Source organism: Salmo salar, chromosome 01 (assembly GCF_965601325.2).
Source record: "Salmo salar chromosome 01, fSalSal1, whole genome shotgun sequence".
In the NCBI taxonomy this organism is placed as follows: Eukaryota; Metazoa; Chordata; class Actinopteri; order Salmoniformes; family Salmonidae; genus Salmo; species Salmo salar.
The window spans coordinates 1,342,311-1,368,975 of record NC_138291.1 but is presented as its reverse complement, the minus strand read 5'-3'; the positions used below and the strand labels follow the sequence as shown (position 1 = coordinate 1,368,975).

Sequence of the window (26,665 nt, the reverse complement as noted above, 5' to 3'; positions counted from 1 at the left end):
AACGTAGCCCTGTTTGTGTTCTGGAACGTAGCCCTGTTTGTGTTCTGGAACGTAGCCCTGTTTGTGTTCTGGAACGTAGCCCTGTTTGTGTTCTTTGTGTTCTGGAACATAGTCCTGTTTGTGTTCTTTGTGTTCTGGAACGTAGCCCTGTTTGTGTTCTGGAACATAGCCCTGTTTGTGTTCTTTGTGTTCTGGAACGTAGCCCTGTTTGTGTTCTGGAACGTAGCCCTGTTTGTGTTCTGGAACGTAGCCCTGTTTGTGTTCTGGAACGTAGCCCTGTTTGTGTTCTTTGTGTTCTGGAACGTAGCCCTGTTTGTGTTCTGGAACATAGCCCTGTTTGTGTTCTTTGGGTTCTGGAACGTAGCCCTGTTTGTGTTCTGGAACGTAGCCCTGTTTGTGTTCTGGAACGTAGCCCTGTTTGTGTTCTTTGTGTTCTGGAACGTAGCCCTGTTTGTGTTCTTTGTGTTCTGGAACGTAGCCCTGTTTGTGTTCTTTGTGTTCTGGAACGTAGCCCTGTTTGTGTTCTGGAACGTAGTCCTGTTTGTGTTCTTTGTGTTCTGGAACGTAGCCCTGTTTGTTTTCTTTGTGTTCTGGAACGTAGCCCTGTTGGTGTTCTTTGTGTTCTGGAACGTAGTCCTGTTTGTGTTCTTTGTGTTCTGGAACATAGCCCTGTTGGTGTTCTTTGTGTTCTGGAACGTAGCCCTGTTTGTGTTCTGGAACGTAGTCCTGTTTGTGTTCTTTGTGTTCTGGAACGTAGCCCTGTTGGTGTTCTTTGTGTTCTGGAACGTAGCCCTGTTTGTGTTCTTTGTGTTCTGGAACGTAGCCCTGTTTGTGTTCTTTGTGTTCTGGAACGTAGCCCTGTTTGTGTTCTGGAACGTAGCCCTGTTTGTGTTCTGGAACGTAGCCCGGTTTGTGTTCTTTGTGTTCTGGAACGTAGCCCTGTTTGTGTTCTGGAACGTAGCCCTGTTTGTGTTCTGGAACGTAGCCCTGTTTGTGTTCTGGAACGTAGCCCTGTTTGTGTTCTTTGTGTTCTGGAACGTAGCCCTGTTTGTGTTCTTTGTGTTCTAGAACCTAGCCCTGTTTGTGTTCTTTGTGTTCTGAAACGTAGCCCTGTTTGTGTTCTGGAAAGTAGCCCTGTTTGTGTTCTGGAACGTAGCCCTGTTTGTGTTCTGGAACATAGCCCTGTTTGTGTTCTGGAACGTAGCCCTGTTTGTGTTCTGGAACGTAGCCCTGTTTGTGTTCTGGAACGTAGCCCTGTTTGTGTTCTTTGTGTTCTGGAACATAGTCCTGTTTGTGTTCTGGAACATAGCCCTGTTTGTGTTCTTTGTGTTCTGGAACGTAGCCCTGTTTGTGTTCTGGAACGTAGCCCTGTTTGTGTTCTGGAACGTAGCCCTGTTTGTGTTCTTTGTGTTCTGGAACGTAGCCCTGTTTGTGTTCTGGAACATAGCCCTGTTTGTGTTCTTTGTGTTCTGGAACGTAGCCCTGTTTGTGTTCTTTGTGTTCTGGAACGTAGCCCTGTTTGTGTTCTGGAACGTAGCCCTGTTTGTGTTCTGGAACGTAGCCCTGTTTGTGTTCTGGAACGTAGTCCTGTTTGTGTTCTTTGTGTTCTGGAACGGAGTCCTGTTTGTGTTCTTTGTGTTCTGGAACGTAGCCCTGTTTGTGTTCTTTGTGTTCTGGAACGTAGCCCTGTTTGTGTTCTTTGTGTTCTGGAACGTAGCCCTGTTTGTGTTCTTTGTGTTCTGGAACGAAGCCCTGTTTGTGTTCTGGAACGTAGTCCTGTTTGTGTTCTTTGTGTTCTGGAACGTAGCCCTGTTTGTGTTCTTTGTGTTCTGGAACGTAGCCCTGTTTGTGTTCTGGAACGTAGCCCTGTTTGTGTTCTGGAACGTAGCCCTGTTTGTGTTCTGGAACGTAGCCCTGTTTGTGTTCTTTGTGTTCTGGAACATAGTCCTGTTTGTGTTCTTTGTGTTCTGGAACGTAGCCCTGTTTGTGTTCTGGAACATAGCCCTGTTTGTGTTCTTTGTGTTCTGGAACGTAGCCCTGTTTGTGTTCTGGAACGTAGCCCTGTTTGTGTTCTGGAACGTAGCCCTGTTTGTGTTCTTTGTGTTCTGGAACGTAGCCCTGTTTGTGTTCTTTGTGTTCTGGAACGTAGCCCTGTTTGTGTTCTGGAACGTAGTCCTGTTTGTGTTCTTTGTGTTCTGGAACGTAGCCCTGTTTGTTTTCTTTGTGTTCTGGAACGTAGCCCTGTTGGTGTTCTTTGTGTTCTGGAACGTAGCCCTGTTTGTGTTCTGGAACGTAGTCCTGTTTGTGTTCTTTGTGTTCTGGAACGGAGTCCTGTTTGTGTTCTTTGTGTTCTGGAACGTAGCCCTGTTTGTGTTCTTTGTGTTCTGGAACGTAGCCCTGTTTGTGTTCTTTGTGTTCTGGAACATAGTCCTGTTTGTGTTCTGGAACATAGCCCTGTTTGTGTTCTTTGTGTTCTGGAACGTAGCCCTGTTTGTGTTCTGGAACGTAGCCCTGTTTGTGTTCTGGAACGTAGCCCTGTTTGTGTTCTTTGTGTTCTGGAACGTAGCCCTGTTTGTGTTCTGGAACATAGCCCTGTTTGTGTTCTTTGTGTTCTGGAACGTAGCCCTGTTTGTGTTCTTTGTGTTCTGGAACGTAGCCCTGTTTGTGTTCTGGAACATAGCCCTGTTTGTGTTCTGGAACGTAGCCCTGTTTGTGTTCTGGAACGTAGCCCTGTTTGTGTTCTGGAACGTAGTCCTGTTTGTGTTCTGGAACGGAGTCCTGTTTGTGTTCTTTGTGTTCTGGAACGTAGCCCTGTTTGTGTTCTTTGTGTTCTGGAACGTAGCCCTGTTTGTGTTCTTTGTGTTCTGGAACGTAGCCCTGTTTGTGTTCTTTGTGTTCTGGAACGAAGCCCTGTTTGTGTTCTGGAACGTAGTCCTGTTTGTGTTCTTTGTGTTCTGGAACGTAGCCCTGTTTGTGTTCTTTGTGTTCTGGAACGTAGCCCTGTTTGTGTTCTGGAACGTAGCCCTGTTTGTGTTCTGGAACGTAGCCCTGTTTGTGTTCTGGAACGTAGCCCTGTTTGTGTTCTTTGTGTTCTGGAACATAGTCCTGTTTGTGTTCTTTGTGTTCTGGAACGTAGCCCTGTTTGTGTTCTGGAACATAGCCCTGTTTGTGTTCTTTGTGTTCTGGAACGTAGCCCTGTTTGTGTTCTGGAACGTAGCCCTGTTTGTGTTCTGGAACGTAGCCCTGTTTGTGTTCTTTGTGTTCTGGAACGTAGCCCTGTTTGTGTTCTTTGTGTTCTGGAACGTAGCCCTGTTTGTGTTCTGGAACGTAGTCCTGTTTGTGTTCTTTGTGTTCTGGAACGTAGCCCTGTTTGTTTTCTTTGTGTTCTGGAACGTAGCCCTGTTGGTGTTCTTTGTGTTCTGGAACGTAGTCCTGTTTGTGTTCTTTGTGTTCTGGAACATAGCCCTGTTGGTGTTCTTTGTGTTCTGGAACGTAGCCCTGTTTGTGTTCTGGAACGTAGTCCTGTTTGTGTTCTTTGTGTTCTGGAACGTAGCCCTGTTTGTGTTCTTTGTGTTCTGGAACGTAGTCCTGTTTGTGTTCTTTGTGTTCTGGAACGTAGCCCTGTTTGTGTTCTTTGTGTTCTGGAACGTAGCCCTGTTTGTGTTCTTTGTGTTCTGGAACGTAGCCCTGTTTGTGTTCTGGAACGTAGCCCTGTTTGTGTTCTGGAACGTAGCCCGGTTTGTGTTCTTTGTGTTCTGGAACGTAGCCCTGTTTGTGTTCTGGAACGTAGCCCTGTTTGTGTTCTGGAACGTAGCCCTGTTTGTGTTCTTTGTGTTCTGGAACATAGTCCTGTTTGTGTTCTTTGTGTTCTGGAACGTAGCCCTGTTTGTGTTCTTTGTGTTCTAGAACCTAGCCCTGTTTGTGTTCTTTGTGTTCTGAAACGTAGCCCTGTTTGTGTTCTGGAAAGTAGCCCTGTTTGTGTTCTGGAACGTAGCCCTGTTTGTGTTCTGGAACGTAGCCCTGTTTGTGTTCTGGAACGTAGCCCTGTTTGTGTTCTGGAACGTAGCCCTGTTTGTGTTCTTTGTGTTCTGGAACATAGTCCTGTTTGTGTTCTTTGTGTTCTGGAACATAGCCCTGTTTGTGTTCTGGAACATAGCCCTGTTTGTGTTCTTTGTGTTCTGGAACGTAGCCCTGTTTGTGTTCTGGAACGTAGCCCTGTTTGTGTTCTGGAACGTAGCCCTGTTTGTGTTCTGGAACGTAGCCCTGTTTGTGTTCTTTGTGTTCTGGAACGTAGCCCTGTTTGTGTTCTGGAACATAGCCCTGTTTGTGTTCTGGAACGTAGCCCTGTTTGTGTTCTGGAACGTAGTCCTGTTTGTGTTCTTTGTGTTCTGGAACGGAGTCCTGTTTGTGTTCTTTGTGTTCTGGAACGTAGCCCTGTTTGTGTTCTTTGTGTTCTGGAACGTAGCCCTGTTTGTGTTCTTTGTGTTCTGGAACGTAGCCCTGTTTGTGTTCTTTGTGTTCTGGAACGTAGCCCTGTTTGTGTTCTGGAACGTAGTCCTGTTTGTGTTCTTTGTGTTCTGGAACGTAGCCCTGTTTGTGTTCTTTGTGTTCTGGAACGTAGCCCTGTTTGTGTTCTTTGTGTTCTGGAACGTAGCCCTGTTTGTGTTCTTTGTGTTCTGGAATGTAGCCCTGTTTGTGTTCTTTGTGTTCTGGAATGTAGCCCTGTTTGTGTTCTTTGTGTTCTGGAACGTAGCCCTGTTTGTGTTCTTTGTGTTCTGGAACGTAGCCCTGTTTGTGTTCTGGAACGTAGCCCTGTTTGTGTTCTGGAACGTAGCCCTGTTTGTGTTCTTTGTGTTCTGGAACGTAGCCCTGTTTGTGTTCTGGAACATAGCCCTGTTTGTGTTCTTTGTGTTCTGGAACGTAGCCCTGTTTGTGTTCTGGAACGTAGCCCTGTTTGTGTTCTGGAACGTAGCCCTGTTTGTGTTCTTTGTGTTCTGGAACGTAGCCCTGTTTGTGTTCTTTGTGTTCTGGAACGTAGCCCTGTTTGTGTTCTGGAATATAGCCCTGTTTGTGTTCTGGAACGTAGCCCTGTTTGTGTTCTGGAACGTAGTCCTGTTTGTGTTCTTTGTGTTCTGGAACGGAGTCCTGTTTGTGTTCTTTGTGTTCTGGAACGTAGCCCTGTTTGTGTTCTTTGTGTTCTGGAACGTAGCCCTGTTTGTGTTCTTTGTGTTCTGGAACGTAGCCCTGTTTGTGTTCTTTGTGTTCTGGAACGTAGCCCTGTTTGTGTTCTGGAACGTAGTCCTGTTTGTGTTCTTTGTGTTCTGGAACGTAGCCCTGTTTGTGTTCTTTGTGTTCTGGAACGTAGCCCTGTTTGTGTTCTGGAACGTAGCCCTGTTTGTGTTCTTTGTGTTCTGGAACGTAGCCCTGTTTGTGTTCTTTGTGTTCTGGAATGTAGCCCTGTTTGTGTTCTTTGTGTTCTGGAATGTAGCCCTGTTTGTGTTCTTTGTGTTCTGGAACGTAGCCCTGTTTGTGTTCTTTGTGTTCTGGAACGTAGCCCTGTTTGTGTTCTTTGTGTTCTGGAACGTAGCCCTGTTTGTGTTCTGGAACGTAGCCCTGTTTGTGTTCTGGAAGGTAGCCCTGTTTGTGTTCTGGAACGTAGCCCTGTTTGTGTTCTTTGTGTTCTGGAACATAGTCCTGTTTGTGTTCTTTGTGTTCTGGAACGTAGCCCTGTTTGTGTTCTGGAACATAGCCCTGTTTGTGTTCTTTGTGTTCTGGAACGTAGCCCTGTTTGTGTTCTGGAACGAAGCCCTGTTTGTGTTCTGGAACGTAGCCCTGTTTGTGTTCTGGAATGTAGCCCTGTTTGTGTTCTTTGTGTTCTGGAACGTAGCCCTGTTTGTGTTCTGGAACATAGCCCTGTTTGTGTTCTTTGTGTTCTGGAACGTAGCCCTGTTTGTGTTCTGGAACGTAGCCCTGTTTGTGTTCTGGAACGTAGCCCTGTTTGTGTTCTGGAACGTAGCCCTGTTTGTGTTCTTTGTGTTCTGGAACGTAGCCCTGTTTGTGTTCTTTGTGTTCTGGAACGTAGCCCTGTTTGTGTTCTGGAACATAGCCCTGTTTGTGTTCTGGAACGTAGCCCTGTTTGTGTTCTTTGTGTTCTGGAACGTAGCCCTGTTTGTGTTCTGGAACGTAGCCCTGTTTGTGTTCTTTGTGTTCTGGAACGTAGCCCTGTTTGTGTTCTGGAACGTAGTCCTGTTTGTGTTCTTTGTGTTCTGGAACGGAGTCCTGTTTGTGTTCTTTGTGTTCTGGAACGTAGCCCTGTTTGTGTTCTTTGTGTTCTGGAACGTAGCCCTGTTTGTGTTCTTTGTGTTCTGGAACGTAGCCCTGTTTGTGTTCTTTGTGTTCTGGAACGTAGCCCTGTTTGTGTTCTGGAACGTAGTCCTGTTTGTGTTCTTTGTGTTCTGGAACGTAGCCCTGTTTGTGTTCTTTGTGTTCTGGAACGTAGCCCTGTTTGTGTTCTTTGTGTTCTGGAACGTAGCCCTGTTTGTGTTCTTTGTGTTCTGGAACGTAGCCCTGTTTGTGTTCTTTGTGTTCTGGAATGTAGCCCTGTTTGTGTTCTTTGTGTTCTGGAATGTAGCCCTGTTTGTGTTCTTTGTGTTCTGGAACGTAGCCCTGTTTGTGTTCTTTGTGTTCTGGAACGTAGCCCTGTTTGTGTTCTTTGTGTTCTGGAACGTAGCCCTGTTTGTGTTCTGGAACGTAGCCCTGTTTGTGTTCTGGAACGTAGCCCTGTTTGTGTTCTTTGTGTTCTGGAACGTAGTCCTGTTTGTGTTCTTTGTGTTCTGGAACGTAGCCCTGTTTGTGTTCTGGAACATAGCCCTGTTTATGTTCTTTGTGTTCTGGAACGTAGCCCTGTTTGTGTTCTGGAACGTAGTCCTGTTTGTGTTCTTTGTGTTCTGGAACGTAGCCCTGTTTGTGTTCTTTGTGTTCTGGAACGTAGCCCTGTTGGTGTTCTTTGTGTTCTGGAACGTAGTCCTGTTTGTGTTCTTTGTGTTCTGGAACATAGCCCTGTTGGTGTTCTTTGTGTTCTGGAACGTAGCCCAGTTTGTGTTCTGGAACGTAGTCCTGTTTGTGTTCTGGAACGTAGCCCTGTTTGTGTTCTTTGTGTTCTGGAACGTAGTCCTGTTTGTGTTCTTTGTGTTCTGGAACTTAGCCCTGTTTGTGTTCTTTGTGTTCTGGAACGTAGCCCTGTTTGTGTTCTGGAACGTAGCCCGGTATGTGTTCTTTGTGTTCTGGAACGTAGTCCTGTTTGTGTTCTGGAACGTAGCCCTGTTTGTGTTCTGGAACGTAGCCCTGTTTGTGTTCTGGAACGTAGCCCTGTTTGTGTTCTTTGTGTTCTGGAACATAGTCCTGTTTGTGTTCTTTGTGTTCTGGAACGTAGCCCTGTTTGTGTTCTTTGTGTTCTGGAACGTAGCCCTGTTTGTGTTCTTTGTGTTCTGAAACGTAGCCATCTTTGTGTTCTGGAACGTAGCCCTGTTTGTGTTCTGGAACGTAGCCCTGTTTGTGTTCTGGAACGTAGCCCTGTTTGTGTTCTGGAACGTAGCCCTGTTTGTGTTCTTTTTGTTCTGGAACATAGTCCTGTTTGTGTTCTTTGTGTTCTGGAACGTAGCCCTGTTTGTGTTCTGGAACTTAGCCCTGTTTGTGTTCTTTGTGTTCTGGAACGTAGCCCTGTTTGTGTTCTGGAACGTAGCCCTGTTTGTGTTCTTTGTGTTCTGGAACGTAGCCCTGTTTGTGTTCTGGAACATAGCCCTGTTTGTGTTCTTTGTGTTCTGGAACGTAGCCCTGTTTGTCTTCTGGAACGTAGCCCTGTTTGTGTTCTGGAACGTAGCCCTGTTTGTGTTCTTTGTGTTCTGGAACGTAGCCCTGTTTGTGTTCTGGAACGTAGTCCTGTTTGTGTTCTTTGTGTTCTGGAACGTAGCCCTGTTTGTTTTCTTTGTGTTCTGGAACGTAGCCCTGTTGGTGTTCTTTGTGTTCTGGAACGTAGTCCTGTTTGTGTTCTTTGTGTTCTGGAACATAGCCCTGTTGGTGTTCTTTGTGTTCTGGAACGTAGCCCTGTTTGTGTTCTGGAACGTAGTCCTGTTTGTGTTCTTTGTGTTCTGGAACGTAGCCCTGTTTGTGTTCTTTGTGTTCTGGAACGTAGTCCTGTTTGTGTTCTTTGTGTTCTGGAACGTAGCCCTGTTTGTGTTCTTTGTGTTCTGGAACGTAGCCCTGTTTGTGTTCTTTGTGTTCTGGAACGTAGCCCTGTTTGTGTTCTGGAACGTAGCCCTGTTTGTGTTCTGGAACGTAGCCCGGTTTGTGTTCTTTGTGTTCTGGAACGTAGCCCTGTTTGTGTTCTGGAACGTAGCCCTGTTTGTGTTCTGGAACGTAGCCCTGTTTGTGTTCTTTGTGTTCTGGAACATAGTCCTGTTTGTGTTCTTTGTGTTCTGGAACGTAGCCCTGTTTGTGTTCTTTGTGTTCTGAAACGTAGCCCTGTTTGTGTTCTGGAAAGTAGCCCTGTTTGTGTTCTGGAACGTAGCCCTGTTTGTGTTCTGGAACGTAGCCCTGTTTGTGTTCTGGAACGTAGCCCTGTTTGTGTTCTTTGTGTTCTGGAACATAGTCCTGTTTGTGTTCTTTGTGTTCTGGAACGTAGCCCTGTTTGTGTTCTGGAACATAGCCCTGTTTGTGTTCTTTGTGTTCTGGAACGTAGCCCTGTTTGTGTTCTGGAACGTAGCCCTGTTTGTGTTCTGGAACGTAGCCCTGTTTGTGTTCTGGAACGTAGCCCTGTTTGTGTTCTTTGTGTTCTGGAACGTAGCCCTGTTTGTGTTCTGGAACATAGCCCTGTTTGTGTTCTTTGTGTTCTGGAACGTAGCCCTGTTTGTGTTCTTTGTGTTCTGGAACGTAGCCCTGTTTGTGTTCTGGAACATAGCCCTGTTTGTGTTCTGGAACGTAGCCCTGTTTGTGTTCTGGAACGTAGTCCTGTTTGTGTTCTTTGTGTTCTGGAACGGAGTCCTGTTTGTGTTCTTTGTGTTCTGGAACGTAGCCCTGTTTGTGTTCTTTGTGTTCTGGAACGTAGCCCTGTTTGTGTTCTTTGTGTTCTGGAACGTAGCCCTGTTTGTGTTCTTTGTGTTCTGGAACGTAGCCCTGTTTGTGTTCTGGAACGTAGTCCTGTTTGTGTTCTTTGTGTTCTGGAACGTAGCCCTGTTTGTGTTCTTTGTGTTCTGGAACGTAGCCCTGTTTGTGTTCTTTGTGTTCTGGAACGTAGCCCTGTTTGTGTTCTTTGTGTTCTGGAACGTAGCCCTGTTTGTGTTCTTTGTGTTCTGGAATGTAGCCCTGTTTGTGTTCTTTGTGTTCTGGAACGTAGCCCTGTTTGTGTTCTTTGTGTTCTGGAATGTAGCCCTGTTTGTGTTCTTTGTGTTCTGGAACGTAGCCCTGTTTGTGTTCTTTGTGTTCTGGAACGTAGCCCTGTTTGTGTTCTTTGTGTTCTGGAACGTAGCCCTGTTTGTGTTCTTTGTGTTCTGGAACGTAGCCCTGTTTGTGTTCTGGAACGTAGCCCTGTTTGTGTTCTGGAACGTAGTCCTGTTTGTGTTCTTTGTGTTCTGGAACGTAGCCCTGTTTGTGTTCTTTGTGTTCTGGAACGTAGCCCTGTTGGTGTTCTTTGTGTTCTGGAACGTAGTCCTGTTTGTGTTCTTTGTGTTCTGGAACATAGCCCTGTTGGTGTTCTTTGTGTTCTGGAACGTAGCCCTGTTTGTGTTCTGGAACGTAGTCCTGTTTGTGTTCTTTGTGTTCTGGAACGTAGCCCTGTTTGTGTTCTTTGTGTTCTGGAACGTAGTCCTGTTTGTGTTCTTTGTGTTCTGGAACGTAGCCCTGTTTGTGTTCTGGAACGTAGCCCGGTTTGTGTTCTTTGTGTTCTGGAACGTAGCCCTGTTTGTGTTCTGGAACGTAGCCCTGTTTGTGTTCTGGAACGTAGCCCTGTTTGTGTTCTGGAACGTAGCCCTGTTTGTGTTCTGGAACGTAGCCCTGTTTGTGTTCTGGAACGTAGCCCTGTTTGTGTTCTTTGTGTTCTGGAACGTAGCCCTGTTTGTGTTCTTTGTGTTCTGGAACGTAGCCCTGTTTGTGTTCTTTGTGTTCTGAAACGTAGCCCTCTTTGTGTTCTGGAACGTAGCCCTGTTTGTGTTCTTTGTGTTCTGAAACGTAGCCCTCTTTGTGTTCTGGAACGTAGCCCTGTTTGTGTTCTGGAACGTAGCCCTGTTTGTGTTCTGGAACGTAGCCCTGTTTGTGTTCTGGAACGTAGCCCTGTTTGTGTTCTGGAACGTAGCCCTGTTTGTGTTCTTTGTGTTCTGGAACATAGTCCTGTTTGTGTTCTTTGTGTTCTGGAACGTAGCCCTGTTTGTGTTCTGGAACATAGCCCTGTTTGTGTTCTTTGTGTTCTGGAACGTAGCCCTGTTTGTGTTCTGGAACGTAGCCCTGTTTGTGTTCTGGAACGTAGCCCTGTTTGTGTTCTTTGTGTTCTGGAACGTAGCCCTGTTTGTGTTCTGGAACATAGCCCTGTTTGTGTTCTTTGTGTTCTGGAACGTAGCCCTGTTTGTGTTCTGGAACGTAGCCCTGTTTGTGTTCTGGAACGTAGCCCTGTTTGTGTTCTTTGTGTTCTGGAATGTAGCCCTGTTTGTGTTCTTTGTGTTCTGGAACGTAGCCCTGTTTGTGTTCTGGAACATAGCCCTGTTTGTGTTCTTTGTGTTCTGGAACGTAGCCCTGTTTGTGTTCTGGAACGTAGTCCTGTTTGTGTTCTTTGTGTTCTGGAACGGAGTCCTGTTTGTGTTCTTTGTGTTCTGGAACGGAGTCCTGTTTGTGTTCTTTGTGTTCTGGAACGTAGCCTTGTTTGTGTTCTTTGTGTTCTGGAACGTAGCCCTGTTTGTGTTCTTTGTGTTCTGGAACGTAGCCCTGTTGGTGTTCTTTGTGTTCTGGAACGTAGTCCTGTTTGTGTTCTTTGTGTTCTGGAACATAGCCCTGTTGGTGTTCTTTGTGTTCTGGAACGTAGCCCTGTTTGTGTTCTGGAACGTAGTCCTGTTTGTGTTCTTTGTGTTCTGGAACGTAGCCCTGTTTGTGTTCTTTGTGTTCTGGAACGTAGTCCTGTTTGTGTTCTTTGTGTTCTGGAACGTAGCCCTGTTTGTGTTCTTTGTGTTCTGGAACGTAGCCCTGTTTGTGTTCTGGAACGTAGCCCGGTTTGTGTTCTTTGTGTTCTGGAACGTAGCCCTGTTTGTGTTCTGGAACGTAGCCCTGTTTGTGTTCTGGAACGTAGCCCTGTTTGTGTTCTGGAACGTAGCCCTGTTTGTGTTCTGGAACGTAGCCCTGTTTGTGTTCTTTGTGTTCTGGAACATAGTCCTGTTTGTGTTCTTTGTGTTCTGGAACGTAGCCCTGTTTGTGTTCTTTGTGTTCTGGAACGTAGCCCTGTTTGTGTTCTTTGTTTTCTGAAACGTAGCCCTCTTTGTGTTCTGGAACGTAGCCCTCTTTGTGTTCTGGAACGTAGCCCTGTTTGTGTTCTGGAACGTAGCCCTGTTTGTGTTCTGGAACGTAGCCCTGTTTGTGTTCTGGAACGTAGCCCTGTTTGTGTTCTGGAACGTAGCCCTGTTTGTGTTCTTTGTGTTCTGGAACATAGTCCTGTTTGTGTTCTTTGTGTTCTGGAACGTAGCCCTGTTTGTGTTCTGGAACGTAGCCCTGTTTGTGTTCTTTGTGTTCTGGAACGTAGCCCTGTTTGTGTTCTGGAACATAGCCCTGTTTGTGTTCTTTGTGTTCTGGAACGTAGCCCTGTTTGTGTTCTGGAACGTAGCCCTGTTTGTGTTCTGGAACGTAGCCCTGTTTGTGTTCTTTGTGTTCTGGAACGTAGCCCTGTTTGTGTTCTTTGTGTTCTGGAACGTAGCCCTGTTTGTGTTCTGGAACATAGCCCTGTTTGTGTTCTTTGTGTTCTGGAACGTAGCCCTGTTTGTGTTCTGGAACGTAGTCCTGTTTGTGTTCGTTGTGTTCTGGAACGTAGCCCTGTTTGTGTTCTTTGTGTTCTGGAACGTAGCCCTGTTTGTGTTCTTTGTGTTCTGGAACGTAGCCCTGTTTGTGTTCTGGAACGTAGCCCTGTTTGTGTTCTTTGTGTTCTGGAACGTAGCCCTGTTTGTGTTCTTTGTGTTCTTTGTGTTCTGGAACGTAGCCCTGTTTGTGTTCTTTGTGTTCTGGAACGTAGCCCTGTTTGTGTTCTGGAACGTAGCCCTGTTTGTGTTCTTTGTGTTCTGGAACGTAGTCCTGTTTGTGTTCTTTGTGTTCTGGAACGTAGCCCTGTTTGTGTTCTTTGTGTTCTGGAACATAGCCCTGTTTGTGTTCTGGAACATAGCCCTGTTTGTGTTCTGGAACATAGCCCTGTTTGTGTTCTTTGTGTTCTGGAACGTAGCCCTGTTTGTGTTCTTTGTGTTCTGGAAAGTAGTCCTGCCAACTGTGATGGATTCTAAAAAAACGCTGCGCTCTGCACGTGAATCTACACCTTTTTCTCCCTGAGTATTCTTTTTATTTTTTTATTTTACCATTATTTAACTGAGAACACATTCTCATTTACAGCAACGACCTGGGGAATAGTTACAGGGGAGAGGAGAGGGATGAATGAGCCAATTGGAAGCTGGGGATGATTAGGTGGCCATGATGGTATGAGGTCCAGATTGGGAATTTAGCCAGGACACCAGGGTTAACACCGCTACTCTTACGATAAGCACCATGGGATCTTTAATGACCACAGAGAGTCAGGACACCCGTTTAACACCCCATCCGAAAGACGGCACCCTACACAGGGCAATGTCCCCAATCACTGCCCTGGTACATTGGGATATTTTATTTTAGACCAGAGGAAAGAGTGCCTCCTACTGGCCCTCCAACACCACTTCCAGCAGCATCTGGTCTCCCATCCAGGGACTGACCAGGACCAACCCTGCTTAGCTTCAGAATCAAGCCAGCAGTGGGATGCAGGGAGAGTGGGGGAGAGTGGGGTACGTGTAGGGGAGAGTGGGGTAAGTTGAGCCACCCTTGTTTCTAGGTAATCATACACAAAATGAAGAATTTTATCAAATATTTATAAAGAGGTCATAATCATGGAGTGTGTGTGAAGGAAGAAACCACATGGGAAAAGTGGTAAGCTAGTTAGTTCAATTATTATTATTTATTATTTTTCACCAAGTCAAATGAATGTATTGTGAAAGTTACGATGACTGGTTTTGACCACGCCCCACTGCTTTGATTGGTGCAGCTCAGCGCGTTGTTACATCATTTGCGGGGTGCATCATCAGCAGTCAATGTAGCCTATTACTCCACTTCCCATCGATGTGAGAACCATGGAATGAATCTACCGAATGGTGCACCATGTCTACAATGTAGAAAAACACGGCACTAGTCTAAACCGTTTAATAGCTATATCCATATTACCAGTTTAATAGCTAGGCTATCCACATTACCAGTTTAATAGCTAGGCTATCCATATTACCAAACCGTTCAATAGCTAGGCTATCCATATTACCAAACCGTTCTATAGCTAGGCTGTCCATATTACCAAACCGTTCGATAGCTAGGCTGTCCACATTACCAAACCGTTCGATAGCTAGGCTATCCACATTACCAAACCGTTCAATAGCTAGGCTGTCCATATTACCAAACCGTTCAATGGCAAGGCTGTCCACATTACCAAACCGTTCAATAGCTAGGCTGTCCACATTACCAGTTTAATAGCTAGGCTATCCATATTACCAATTTAATAGCTAGGCTGTCCATATTACCAAACCGTTTAATAGCTAGGCTATCCATATTACCAAACCGTTCAATAGCTAGGCTATCCATATTACCAAACCGTTCAATAGCTAGGCTGTCCACATTACCAAACCGTTTGATAGCTAGGCTATCCACATTACCAAACCGTTCGATAGCTAGGCTATCCACATTACCAAACCATTCGATAGCTAGGCTATCCACATTACCAAACCGTTCAATAGCTAGGCTATCCACATTACCAAACCGTTCAATAGCTAGGCTATCCACATTACCAAACCGTTCGATAGCTAGGCTATCCACATTACCAAACCGTTCAATAGCTAGGCTATCCACATTACCAAACCGTTCAATAGCTAGGCTATCCACATTACCAAACCGTTCGATAGCTAGGCTATCCACATTACCAGACCGTTCGATAGCTAGGCTATCCACATTACCAGACCGTTCGATAGCTAGGCTATCCACATTACCAAACCGTTCGATAGCTAGGCTACCCACATTACCAAACCGTTCGATAGCTAGGCTATCCATATTACCAAACCGTTCGATAGCTAGGCCGTGCACATTACCAAACCGTTCGATAGCTAGGCTATCCACATTACCAAACCGTTCAATAGCTAGGCTGTCCACATTACCAAACCGTTCAATAGCTAGGCCGTGCACATTACAGGAGCTTCAAAACTTTGGAGATAAAAATAGATTGGAAAGTCAAAGACGATGGTTTCCCCTACCCATCTTTGGATAATTTTTCCCTACATGACAAATCCATCTCTAGAACCTGCCAAAGCCTAGCTATCGAACGGTTTGGTAACATTACCATAGCCTAGCTATCGAACGGTTTGGCAACATTACCATAGCCTAGCTATCGAACGGTTTGGTAACATTACCATAGCCTAGCTATCGAACGGTTTGGTAACATTACCATAGCCTAGCTATCGAACGGTTTGGCAACATTACCATAGCCTAGCTGGCTAATCTTTTGAATAGCGTGTAATAACATTAGTTATCTAGATTTACATTTAACATTTTAGTCATTTAGCAGACGCTCTTATCCAGAGCGACTTACAGTAGTGAATGCATACATTTCATACATTTTTTTTTTCCTGTGGAGGAATTAGCAGCCTGCGTCATTCTCTGTGAATATGAATTAACAGCCTGCGTCATTCTCTGTGAATATGAATTAGCAGCCTGCGTCATTCTCTGTGAATATGAATTAACAGCCTGCGTCATTCTCTGTGAATATGAATTAACAGCCTGCGTCATTCTCTGTGAATATGAATTAACAGCCTGCGTCATTCTCTGTGAATATGAATTAGCAGCCTGCGTCATTCTCTGTGAATATGAATTAGCAGCCTGCGTCATTCTCTGTGAATATGAATTAACAGCCTGCGTCATTCTCTGTGAATAGGAAACTAGGCTTATGTCGCACATCACTACTTCACAGGAGAAGCATTTGAATGTAAACATTTATTTTTGTACCAAAACGCGTTGTTTGGCAGAAACGCCTAATGTAAGGTGAACTTTCATGTGAACTTTCATGTGCCTTAATAATAACAAACTTGTATTCCATCCATAAATACGAATACAATTGTTAAATTACAAGCCCAGTTGGTTTAGCCATGGAAAAAGACCCAGTGTTGCCAACTCCTCAGTAAGGAAAGCAGCTATTGGCTGTCCTAGAAGTCTCTAAATGACGTCATCACCTAATTTGCATAATTGGCCATGTGCATGTAATTGTGATGGACACTGTAGGAGAGGAATAACGCTGTAGGAGAGAGGAATAACGCTGTAGGAGAGAGGAATAACGCTGTAGGAGAGAGGAATACCGCTGTGGGAGAGAGGAATACCGCTGTGGGAGAGAGGAATAACGCTGTGGGAGAGAGGAATAACGCTGTGGAGAGAGGAATAACGCTGTGGGAGAGAGGAATAACGCTGTGGGAGAGAGGAATAACGCTGTGGGAGAGAGGAATAACGCTGTGGGAGAGAGGAATAACGCTGTAGGAGAGGGGAATAACGCTGTAGGAGAGAGGAATAACGCCGTAGGAGAGAGGATTAACGCCGTAGGAGAGAGGAATAACGCCGTAGGAGAGAGGAATAACACTGTAGGAGAGGGGAATAACGCTGTAGGAGAGAGGAATAACGCTGTAGGAGAGAGGAATAACACTGTAGGAGAGAGGAATAACGCTGTAGGAGAGAGGAATAACGCTGTAGGAGAGGGGAATAACGCTGTAGGAGAGGGGAATAACGCTGTAGGAGAGAGGAATAACATCGTAGGAGAGAGGAATGACGCTGTGGGAGACACAAAGTCAGTAAAAAAACATCCTAAATATGTTTAGAACTACAAATGAGCAAGCTGCAGAGAGTGGCACACACAGCGAATAAGAACCAGATATTTTAGGCCATACTCCTCCTTCAGCACTTTATGGACCCCATCGTTAATCCCCGTCATAACAGAGGCGTTGTCAGTCCCTATCCCCAGGAGTTTCTCTTTTTTAAGACAACACTTCTCGAGGAAAGCCACAACAGCACGGGGCTATAGATTTGGCATCTCCTCCCTCCAACTCAACAAGCCCCCAGAAATGATGATACAATTGTCTGCTTGGTGTCACTAAAGTACCTTATCACAACCCCCAGGTACTTAGAAACACTTACATCCGTGGACCCATCGAGGAGGAGGCTGAAACGCTTTTCACCCACATCTGAGACCAACGTTTTCAGAAAGTATGCTGCTAGAACACCATTAATCATTTCTGTGCACTTTGTCCTGTGAGTTTTGAAGTGGGTAGCAGCAGTGGAGTCTGAGAAAGCAGCTCTACATGCTTCTCCAATGTGATCACATGGAACAGCATGGAACAGTGTTCAGCGATTAGCTAATGCCATGGTAGCCTCAGCCTTTTTGGCAGAGTCCATTTTTTTTAACCATAAATGGCAGCTTGTTTTGGGTGGAACTGTTATAAGGCTTTGCCTTTTGAGTTGTCATGTGTTTTTTTTACATCACTAAGTTTGGCGTAGAAATCAGCCTTACAATACAGGCAGTATGTCCGTGTATCATCTCCAATAAACGGCTTCCACCGGCCTTTGCATTCAGGGTTTGATTCCCACTCCTTTCTGTATTTTTGGAGTGTACAGTTTAGACTGAGACATGATGAGCTAGCCAGCTAAATGTTTAGCTTACGTCACAGAGGAGGCACACACACAGTGGACAAGGTGAGTAAGTGACTGAGGCTGTGTGAGTCAAATGCAGTGATTTATTTAGACATTTTACATCCCGCCCTATGCCTCTCTCCTACAGCGTTATTCCTCTCACCCAGCGGCGGCTTCCCGCATGCGCGATTCATTTGCAGTCTGGACGCGGAGGGGGTGAACATCTCCTGCTCTGACTGCAGCTGGGAGGGACTGCTGCGGCGAGGACTGGGCCGCCTGGGAGTGCTTTGGGACGGGGGTGGGGCCCACGAGGGACTGCTGCGGCGAGGACTGGGCCGCCTGGGAGTGCTTTGGGACGGGGGTGGGGCCCACGAGGGACTGCTGCGGCGAGGACTGGGCCGCCTGGGAGTGCTTTGGGACGGGGGTGGGGCCCACGAGGGACTGCTGCGGCGAGGACTGGGCCGCCTGGGAGTGCTTTGGGACGGGGGTTGCTAAGTTGGCGACATCGAAAAGACCAGGAACCTTCCCACTAGCCATGATTGGCTGAGATAATGTATGGGCTGGACATTCCCGGGAGATGAGTTTGGATTGGTCTGCCATGTAGTACTCTTCTGTTAATAACATGAGCTGTTCAGTATGTGTTGACAGTCCTTTCTACCGCAATGTTTTTTGAAAGATATAACGTTAGCCATCGAGAACTACAAAAGTTTTGCTACTTGTCTCAACAACATTGATGCCCTGAATTTAGCAGGCGCTATCGACAGATCAGTTGGATAAAGTGATGGGCTACTTTCTGTACACATTTTACATTACATTTTAGTCATTTAGCAGACGCTCTTATCCAGAGCGACTTACAGTAGTGAATGCATACATTTCATACATTTTTTTTTCTCCGTACTGGCCCCCTGTGGGAATCAAACCCACAACCCTGGTGTTGCAAACACCATGCTCTACCAACTGAGCCACCCGGGTTAACCTACACCCGGGTTAACCTCACCCGGGTTAACCTACACCCGGGTTAACCTACACCCGGGTTAACTTACACGCCAAAGTCAGTGTGAACCAGAGTGACTTGATACAACGCCGGCCAAACAAGATGCAGCTACAAAACAAAACAGAGTTAAATGGTTTCAGTCTGCTGTGAAACATTCATCCATGTATAACGGGTAAGAGTTTAGCTACACTTTCCAGATAAGTTTCTAAACTTTGTCAGAAAGTCATTTTTATTGAAAGTAAAAGCATACTGTTACCTAGCTAGCGAACGTTAGCTTGCTGACTCGCTAGCTAACGTTACGTGTATGATCTGTGTAGTAACATTATTTGAATCAGAAGTACATTTGCATTGCTAGTTATGGCCTAATGCTAGCTAGCCGGCTAATATTGAACCTAGTTGGTTAGCTTTAGCTACCTGCAGATTCATACTACAGCTATGACAATGTTAGTATTGGTAGTAGTGTGAGTTGGGGGTTATTCCGGTTTGTTGTTTAGCCAGCTAGCTACCTAGCTAGCTACATGTCTAAACAAAAGACTCCACTTCGGGACAGATTATTACATGACCCATCCACTTAGCTAGATGGGGGGTGATTACAGCCATCTATAGTATTACACCAACATGTCTAGATAATAGACCCATCCACTTAGCTAGATGGGAGGTGATTACAGCCATCTATAGTATTACATCAACATGTCTAGATAATAGACCCATCCACTTAGCTAGATGTGATTACAGCCATCTATAGTATTACACCAACATGTCTAGATAATAGACCCATCCACTTAGCTAGATGTGATTACAGCCATCTATAGTATTACACCAACATGTCTAGATAATAGACCCATCCACTTAGCTAGATGTGATTACAGCCATCTATAGTATTACACCAACATGTCTAGATAATAGACCCATCCACTTAGCTAGATGTGATTACAGCCATCTATAGTATTACACCAACATGTCTAGATAATAGACCCATCCACTTAGCTAGATGGGGGGTGATTACAGCCATCTATAGTATTACACCAACATGTCTAGATAATAGACCCATCCACTTAGCTAGATGTGATTACAGCCATCTATAGTATTACATCAACATGTCTAGATAATAGACCCATCCACTTAGCTAGATGGGGAGTGATAACAGCCATCTATAGTATTACATCAACATGTCTAGATAATAGACCCATCCACTTAGCTAGATGGGGGGTGATTACAGCCATCTATAGTATTACACCAACATGTCTAGATAATAGACCCATCCACTTAGCTAGATGTGATTACAGCCATCTATAGTATTACACCAACATGTCTAGATAATAGACCCATCCACTTAGCTAGATGTGATTACAGCCATCTATAGTATTACACCAACATGTCTAGATAATAGACCCATCCACTTAGCTAGATGTGATTACAGCCATCTATAGTATTACATCAACATGTCTAGATAATAGACCCGTCCACTTAGCTAGATGTGATTACAGCCATCTATAGTATTACATCAACATGTCTAGATAATAGACCCATCCACTTAGCTAGATGGGGGGTGATTACAGCCATCTATAGTATTACACCAACATGTCTAGATAATAGACCCATCCACTTAGCTAGATGTGATTACAGCCATCTATAGTATTACACCAACATGTCTAGATAATAGACCCATCCACTTAGCTAGATGTGATTACAGCCATCTATAGTATTACACCAACATGTCTAGATAATAGACCCATCCACTTAGCTAGATGGCGGGTGATTACAGCCATCTATAGTATTACACCAACATGTATAGATAATAGACCCATCCACTTAGCTAGATGGGGGGTGATTACAGCCATCTATAGTATTACACCAACATGTCTAGATAATAGACCCATCCACTTAGCTAGATGTGATTACAGCCATCTATAGTATTACACCAACATGTCTAGATAATAGACCCATCCACTTAGCTAGATGTGATTACAGCCATCTATAGTATTACATCAACATGTCTAGATAATAGACCCGTCCACTTAGCTAGATGGGGGGTGATTACAGCCATCTATAGTATTACACCAACATGTCTAGATAATAGACCCATCCACTTAGCTAGATGTGATTACAGCCATCTATAGTATTACACCAACATGTCTAGATAATAGACCCATCCACTTAGCTAGATGTGATTACAGCCATCTATAGTATTACACCAACATGTCTAGATAATAGACCCATCCACTTAGCTAGATGTGATTACAGCCATCTATAGTAATACACCAACATGTCTAGATAATAGACCCATCCACTTAGCTAGATGTGATTACAGCCATCTATAGTATTACACCAACATGTCTAGATAATAGACCCATCCACTTAGCTAGATGGGGGGTGATTACAGCCATCTATAGTATTACACCAACATGTCTAGATAATAGACCCATCCACTTAGCTAGATGTGATTACAGCCATCTATAGTATTACACCAACATGTCTAGATAATAGACCCATCCACTTAGCTAGATGTGATTACAGCCATCTATAGTATTACACCAACATGTCTAGATAATAGACCCATCCACTTAGCTAGATGGGGGGTGATTACAGCCATCTATAGTATTACATCAACATGTCTAGATAATAGACCCATCCACTTAGCTAGATGGGGGGGTGATTACAGCAATCTATAGTATTACACCAACATGTCTAGATAATAGACCCATCCACTTAGCTAGATGTGATTACAGCCATCTATAGTATTACACCAACATGTCTAGATAATAGACCCATCCACTTAGCTAGATGTGATTACAGCCATCTATAGTATTACACCAACATGTCTAGATAATAGACCCATCCATCTAGCTAGATGTGATTACAGCCATCTATAGCATTACACCAACATGTCTAGATAATAGACCCATCCACTTAGCTAGATGGGGGGTGATTACAGCCATCTATAGTATTACACCAACATGTCTAGATAATAGACCCATCCACTTAGCTAGATGTGATTACAGCCATCTATAGTATTACACCAACATGTCTAGATAATAGACCCATCCACTTAGCTAGATGTGATTACAGCCATCTATAGTATTACACCAACATGTCTAGATAATAGACCCATCCACTTAGCTAGATGTGATTACAGCCATCTATAGTATTACACCAACATGTCTAGATAATAGACCCATCCACTTAGCTAGATGTGATTACAGTCATCTATAGTATTACACCAACATGTCTAGATAATAGACCCATCCACTTAGCTAGATGTGATTACAGCCATCTATAGTATTACATCAACATGTCTAGATAATAGACCCATCCACTTAGCTAGATGTGATTACAGCCATCTATAGTATTACATCAACATGTCTAGATAATAGACCCATCCACTTAGCTAGATGTGATTACAGCCATCTATAGTATTACACCAACATGTCTAGATAATAGACCCATCCACTTAGCTAGATGTGATTACAGCCATCTATAGTATTACACCAACATGTCTAGATAATAGACCCATCCACTTAGCTAGATGTGATTACAGCCATCTATAGTATTACACCAACATGTCTAGATAATAGACCCATCCACTTAGCTAGATGTGATTACAGCCATCTATAGTATTACACCAACATGTCTAGATAATAGACCCATCCACTTAGCTAGATGGGGGTTGATTACAGCCATCTATAGTATTACACCAACATGTCTAGATAATAGACCCATCCACTTAGCTAGATGTGATTACAGCCATCTATAGTATTACACCAACATGTCTAGATAATAGACCCATCCACTTAGCTAGATGTGATTACAGCCATCTATAGTATTACACCAACATGTCTAGATAATAGACCCATCCACTTAGCTAGATGGGGGGTGATTACAGCCATCTATAGTATTACACCAACATGTCTAGATAATAGACCCATCCACTTAGCTAGATGGGGGTGATTACAGCCATCTATAGTATTACACCAACATGTCTAGATAATAGACCCATCCACTTAGCTAGATGGGGGGTGATTACAGCCATCTATAGTATTACACCAACATGTCTAGATAATAGACCCATCCACTTAGCTAGATGTGATTACAGCCATCTATAGTATTACATCAACATGTCTAGATAATAGACCCATCCACTTAGCTAGATGTGATTACAGCCATCTATAGTATTACACCAACATGTCTAGATAATAGACCCATCCACTTAGCTAGATGGGGGGTGATTACAGCCATCTATAGTATTACATCAACATGTCTAGATAATAGACCCATCCACTTAGCTAGATGGGGGATGATTACAGCCATCTATAGTATTACACCAACATGTCTAGATAATAGACCCATCCACTTAGCTAGATGGGGGGTGATTACAGCCATCTATAGTATTACACCAACATGTCTAGATAATAGACACATCCACTTAGCTAGATGTGATTACAGCCATCTATAGTATTACACCAACATGTCTAGATAATAGACCCATCCACTTAGCTAGATGGGGGGTGATTACAGCCATCTATAGTATTACATCAACATGTCTAGATAATAGACCCATCCACTTAGCTAGATGTGATTACAGCCATCTATAGTATTACACCAACATGTCTAGATAATAGACCCATCCACTTAGCTAGATGGGGGGTGATTACAGCCATCTATAGTATTACATCAACATGTCTAGATAATAGACCCATCCACTTAGCTAGATGGGGGGTGATTACAGCCATCTATAGCATTACATCAACATGTCTAGATAATAGACCCATCCACTTAGCTAGATGTGATTACAGCCATCTATAGTATTACATCAACATGTATAGATAATAGACCCATCCACTTAGCTAGATGTGATTACAGCCATCTATAGTATTACACCAACATGTCTAGATAATAGACCCATCCACTTAGCTAGATGGGGGGTGATTACAGCCATCTATAGTATTACATCAACATGTCTAGATAATAGACCCATCCACTTAGCTAGATGGGGGGTGATTACAGCCATCTATAGCATTACATCAACATGTCTAGATAATAGACCCATCCACTTAGCTAGATGTGATTACAGCCATCTATAGTATTACACCAACATGTCTAGATAATAGACCCATCCACTTAGCTAGATGTGATTACAGCCATCTATAGTATTACATCAACATGTCTAGATAATAGACCCATCCACTTAGCTAGATGTGATTACAGCCATCTATAGTATTACATCAACATGTCTAGATAATAGACCCATCCACTTAGCTAGATGTGATTACAGCCATCTATAGTATTACACCAACATGTCTAGATAATAGACCCATCCACTTAGCTAGATGGGGGATGATTACAGCCATCTATAGTATTACATCAACATGTCTAGATAATAGACCCATCCACTTAGCTAGATGGGGGTGATTACAGCCATCTATAGTATTACACCAACATGTCTAGATAATAGACCCATCCACTTAGCTAGATGTGATTACAGCCATCTATAGTATTACACCAACATGTCTAGATAATAGACCCATCCACTTAGCTAGATGGGGGGTGATTACAGCCATCTATAGTATTACATCAACATGTCTAGATAATAGACCCATCCACTTAGCTAGATGTGATTACAGCCATCTATAGTATTACACCAACATGTCTAGATAATAGACCCATCCACTTAGCTAGATGTGATTACAGCCATCTATAGTATTACACCAACATGTCTAGATAATAGACCCATCCACTTAGCTAGATGTGATTACAGCCATCTATAGTATTACATCAACATGTATAGATAATAGACCCATCCACTTAGCTAGATGTGATTACAGCCATCTATAGTATTACACCAACATGTCTAGATAATAGACCCATCCACTTAGCTAGATGGGGGGTGATTACAGCCATCTATAGTATTACATCAACATGTCTAGATAATAGACCCATCCACTTAGCTAGATGGGGGGTGATTACAGCCATCTATAGTATTACATCAACATGTCTAGATAATAGACCCATCCACTTAGCTAGATGTGATTACAGCCATCTATAGTATTACACCAACATGTCTAGATAATAGACCCATCCACTTAGCTAGATGTGATTACAGCCATCTATAGTATTACATCAACATGTCTAGATAATAGACCCATCCACTTAGCTAGATGGGGGTGATTACAGCCATCTATAGTATTACATCAACATGTCTAGATAATAGACCCATCCACTTAGCTAGATGTGATTACAGCCATCTATAGTATTACACCAACATGTCTAGATAATAGACCCATCCACTTAGCTAGATGGGGGATGATTACAGCCATCTATAGTATTACATCAACATGTCTAGATAATAGACCCATCCACTTAGCTAGATGGGGGGTGATTACAGCCATCTATAGTATTACACCAACATGTCTAGATAATAGACCCATCCACTTAGCTAGATGTGATTACAGCCATCTATAGTATTACACCAACATGTCTAGATAATAGACCCATCCACTTAGCTAGATGGGGGGTGATTACAGCCATCTATAGTATTACATCAACATGTCTAGATAATAGACCCATCCACTTAGCTAGATGTGATTACAGCCATCTATAGTATTACACCAACATGTCTAGATAATAGACCCATCCACTTAGCTAGATGTGATTACAGCCATCTATAGTATTACACCAACATGTCTAGATAATAGACCCATCCACTTAGCTAGATGTGATTACAGCCATCTATAGTATTACACCAACATGTCTAGATAATAGACCCATCCACTTAGCTAGATGGGGGGTGATTACAGCCATCTATAGTATTACATCAACATGTCTAGAGGGGGTGATTACAGCCATCTATAGTATTACATCAACATGTCTAGATAATAGACCCATCCACTTAGCTAGATGGGGGGTGATTACAGCCATCTATAGTATTACACCAACATGTCTAGATAATAGACCCATCCACTTAGCTAGATGGGGGGTGATTACAGCCATCTATAGTATTACACCAACATGTCTAGATAATAGACCCATCCACTTAGCTAGATGTGATTACAGCCATCTATAGTATTACACCAACATGTCTAGATAATAGACCCATCCACTTAGCTAGATGTGATTACAGCCATCTATAGTATTACACCAACATGTCTAGATAATAGACCCATCCACTTAGCTAGATGGGGGATGATTACAGCCATCTATAGTATTACATCAACATGTCTAGATAATAGACCCATCCACTTAGCTAGATGTGATTACAGCCATCTATAGTATTACACCATCATGTCTAGATAATAGACCCATCCACTTAGCTAGATGTGATTACAGCCATCTATAGTATTACACCAACATGTCTAGATAATAGACCCATCCACTTAGCTAGATGTGATTACAGCCATCTATAGTATTACACCAACATGTCTAGATAATAGACCCATCCACTTAGCTAGATGTGATTACAGCCATCTATAGTATTACACCAACATGTCTAGATAATAGACCCATCCACTTAGCTAGATGGGGGGTGATTACAGCCATCTATAGTATTACATCAACATGTCTAGATAATAGACCCATCCACTTAGCTAGATGTGATTACAGCCATCTATAGTATTACACCAACATGTCTAGATAATAGACCCATCCACTTAGCTAGATGTGATTACAGCCATCTATAGTATTAAACCAACATGTCTAGATAATAGACCCATCCATCTAGCTAGATGTGATTACAGCCATCTATAGCATTACATCAACATGTCTAGATAATAGACCCATCCACTTAGCTAGATGGGGGGTGATTACAGCCATCTATAGTATTACACCAACATGTCTAGATAATAGACCCATCCACTTAGCTAGATGTGATTACAGCCATCTATAGTATTACACCAACATGTCTAGATAATAGACCCATCCACTTAGCTAGATGTGATTACAGCCATCTATAGTATTACACCAACATGTCTAGATAATAGACCCATCCACTTAGCTAGATGTGATTACAGCCATCTATAGTATTACACCAACATGTCTAGATAATAGACCCATCCACTTAGCTAGATGGGGGGTGATTACAGCCATCTATAGTATTACATCAACATGTCTAGATAATAGACCCATCCACTTAGCTAGATGTGATTACAGCCATCTATAGTATTACACCAACATGTCTAGATAATAGACCCATCCACTTAGCTAGATGTGATTACAGCCATCTATAGTATTACACCAACATGTCTAGATAATAGACCCATCCACTTAGCTAGATGTGATTACAGCCATCTATAGTATTACACCAACATGTCTAGATAATAGACCCATCCACTTAGCTAGATGGGGGGTGATTACAGCCATCTATAGTATTACACCAACATGTCTAGATAATAGACCCATCCACTTAGCTAGATGTGATTACAGCCATCTATAGTATTACATCAACATGTCTAGATAATAGACCCATCCACTTAGCTAGATGTGATTACAGCCATCTATAGTATTACATCAACATGTCTAGATAATAGACCCATCCACTTAGCTAGATGGGGGGTGATTACAGCCATCTATAGTATTACACCAACATGTATAGATAATAGACCCATCCACTTAGCTAGATGGGGGGTGATTACAGCCATCTATAGTATTACATCAACATGTCTAGATAATAGACCCATCCACTTAGCTAGATGTGATTACAGCCATCTATAGTATTAC

At 43.5% G+C, this 26,665-nt stretch overlaps 1 protein-coding gene across 5 annotated transcripts in view; it reads right to left on the bottom strand.

Moving 5' to 3' along the window:
- Positions 1 to 26,665, bottom strand: part of LOC106610160 (attractin) — a 200,869-nt gene that overhangs the window by 50,578 nt on the left and 123,626 nt on the right. Inside the window, exon 25 of one of the 5 annotated variants that reach the window (XM_045704661.2) lies at positions 17,049 to 17,573. The exons of the other annotated variants lie outside the window; for them this stretch is intronic. Within the exon in view, the coding sequence (XP_045560617.1) occupies positions 17,454 to 17,573 (120 nt within the window). The 3' untranslated portion in view covers positions 17,049 to 17,453. Of the gene's footprint in view, positions 1 to 17,048; positions 17,574 to 26,665 lie in introns of those variants that run through there. 5 annotated transcript variants of the gene reach the window in all.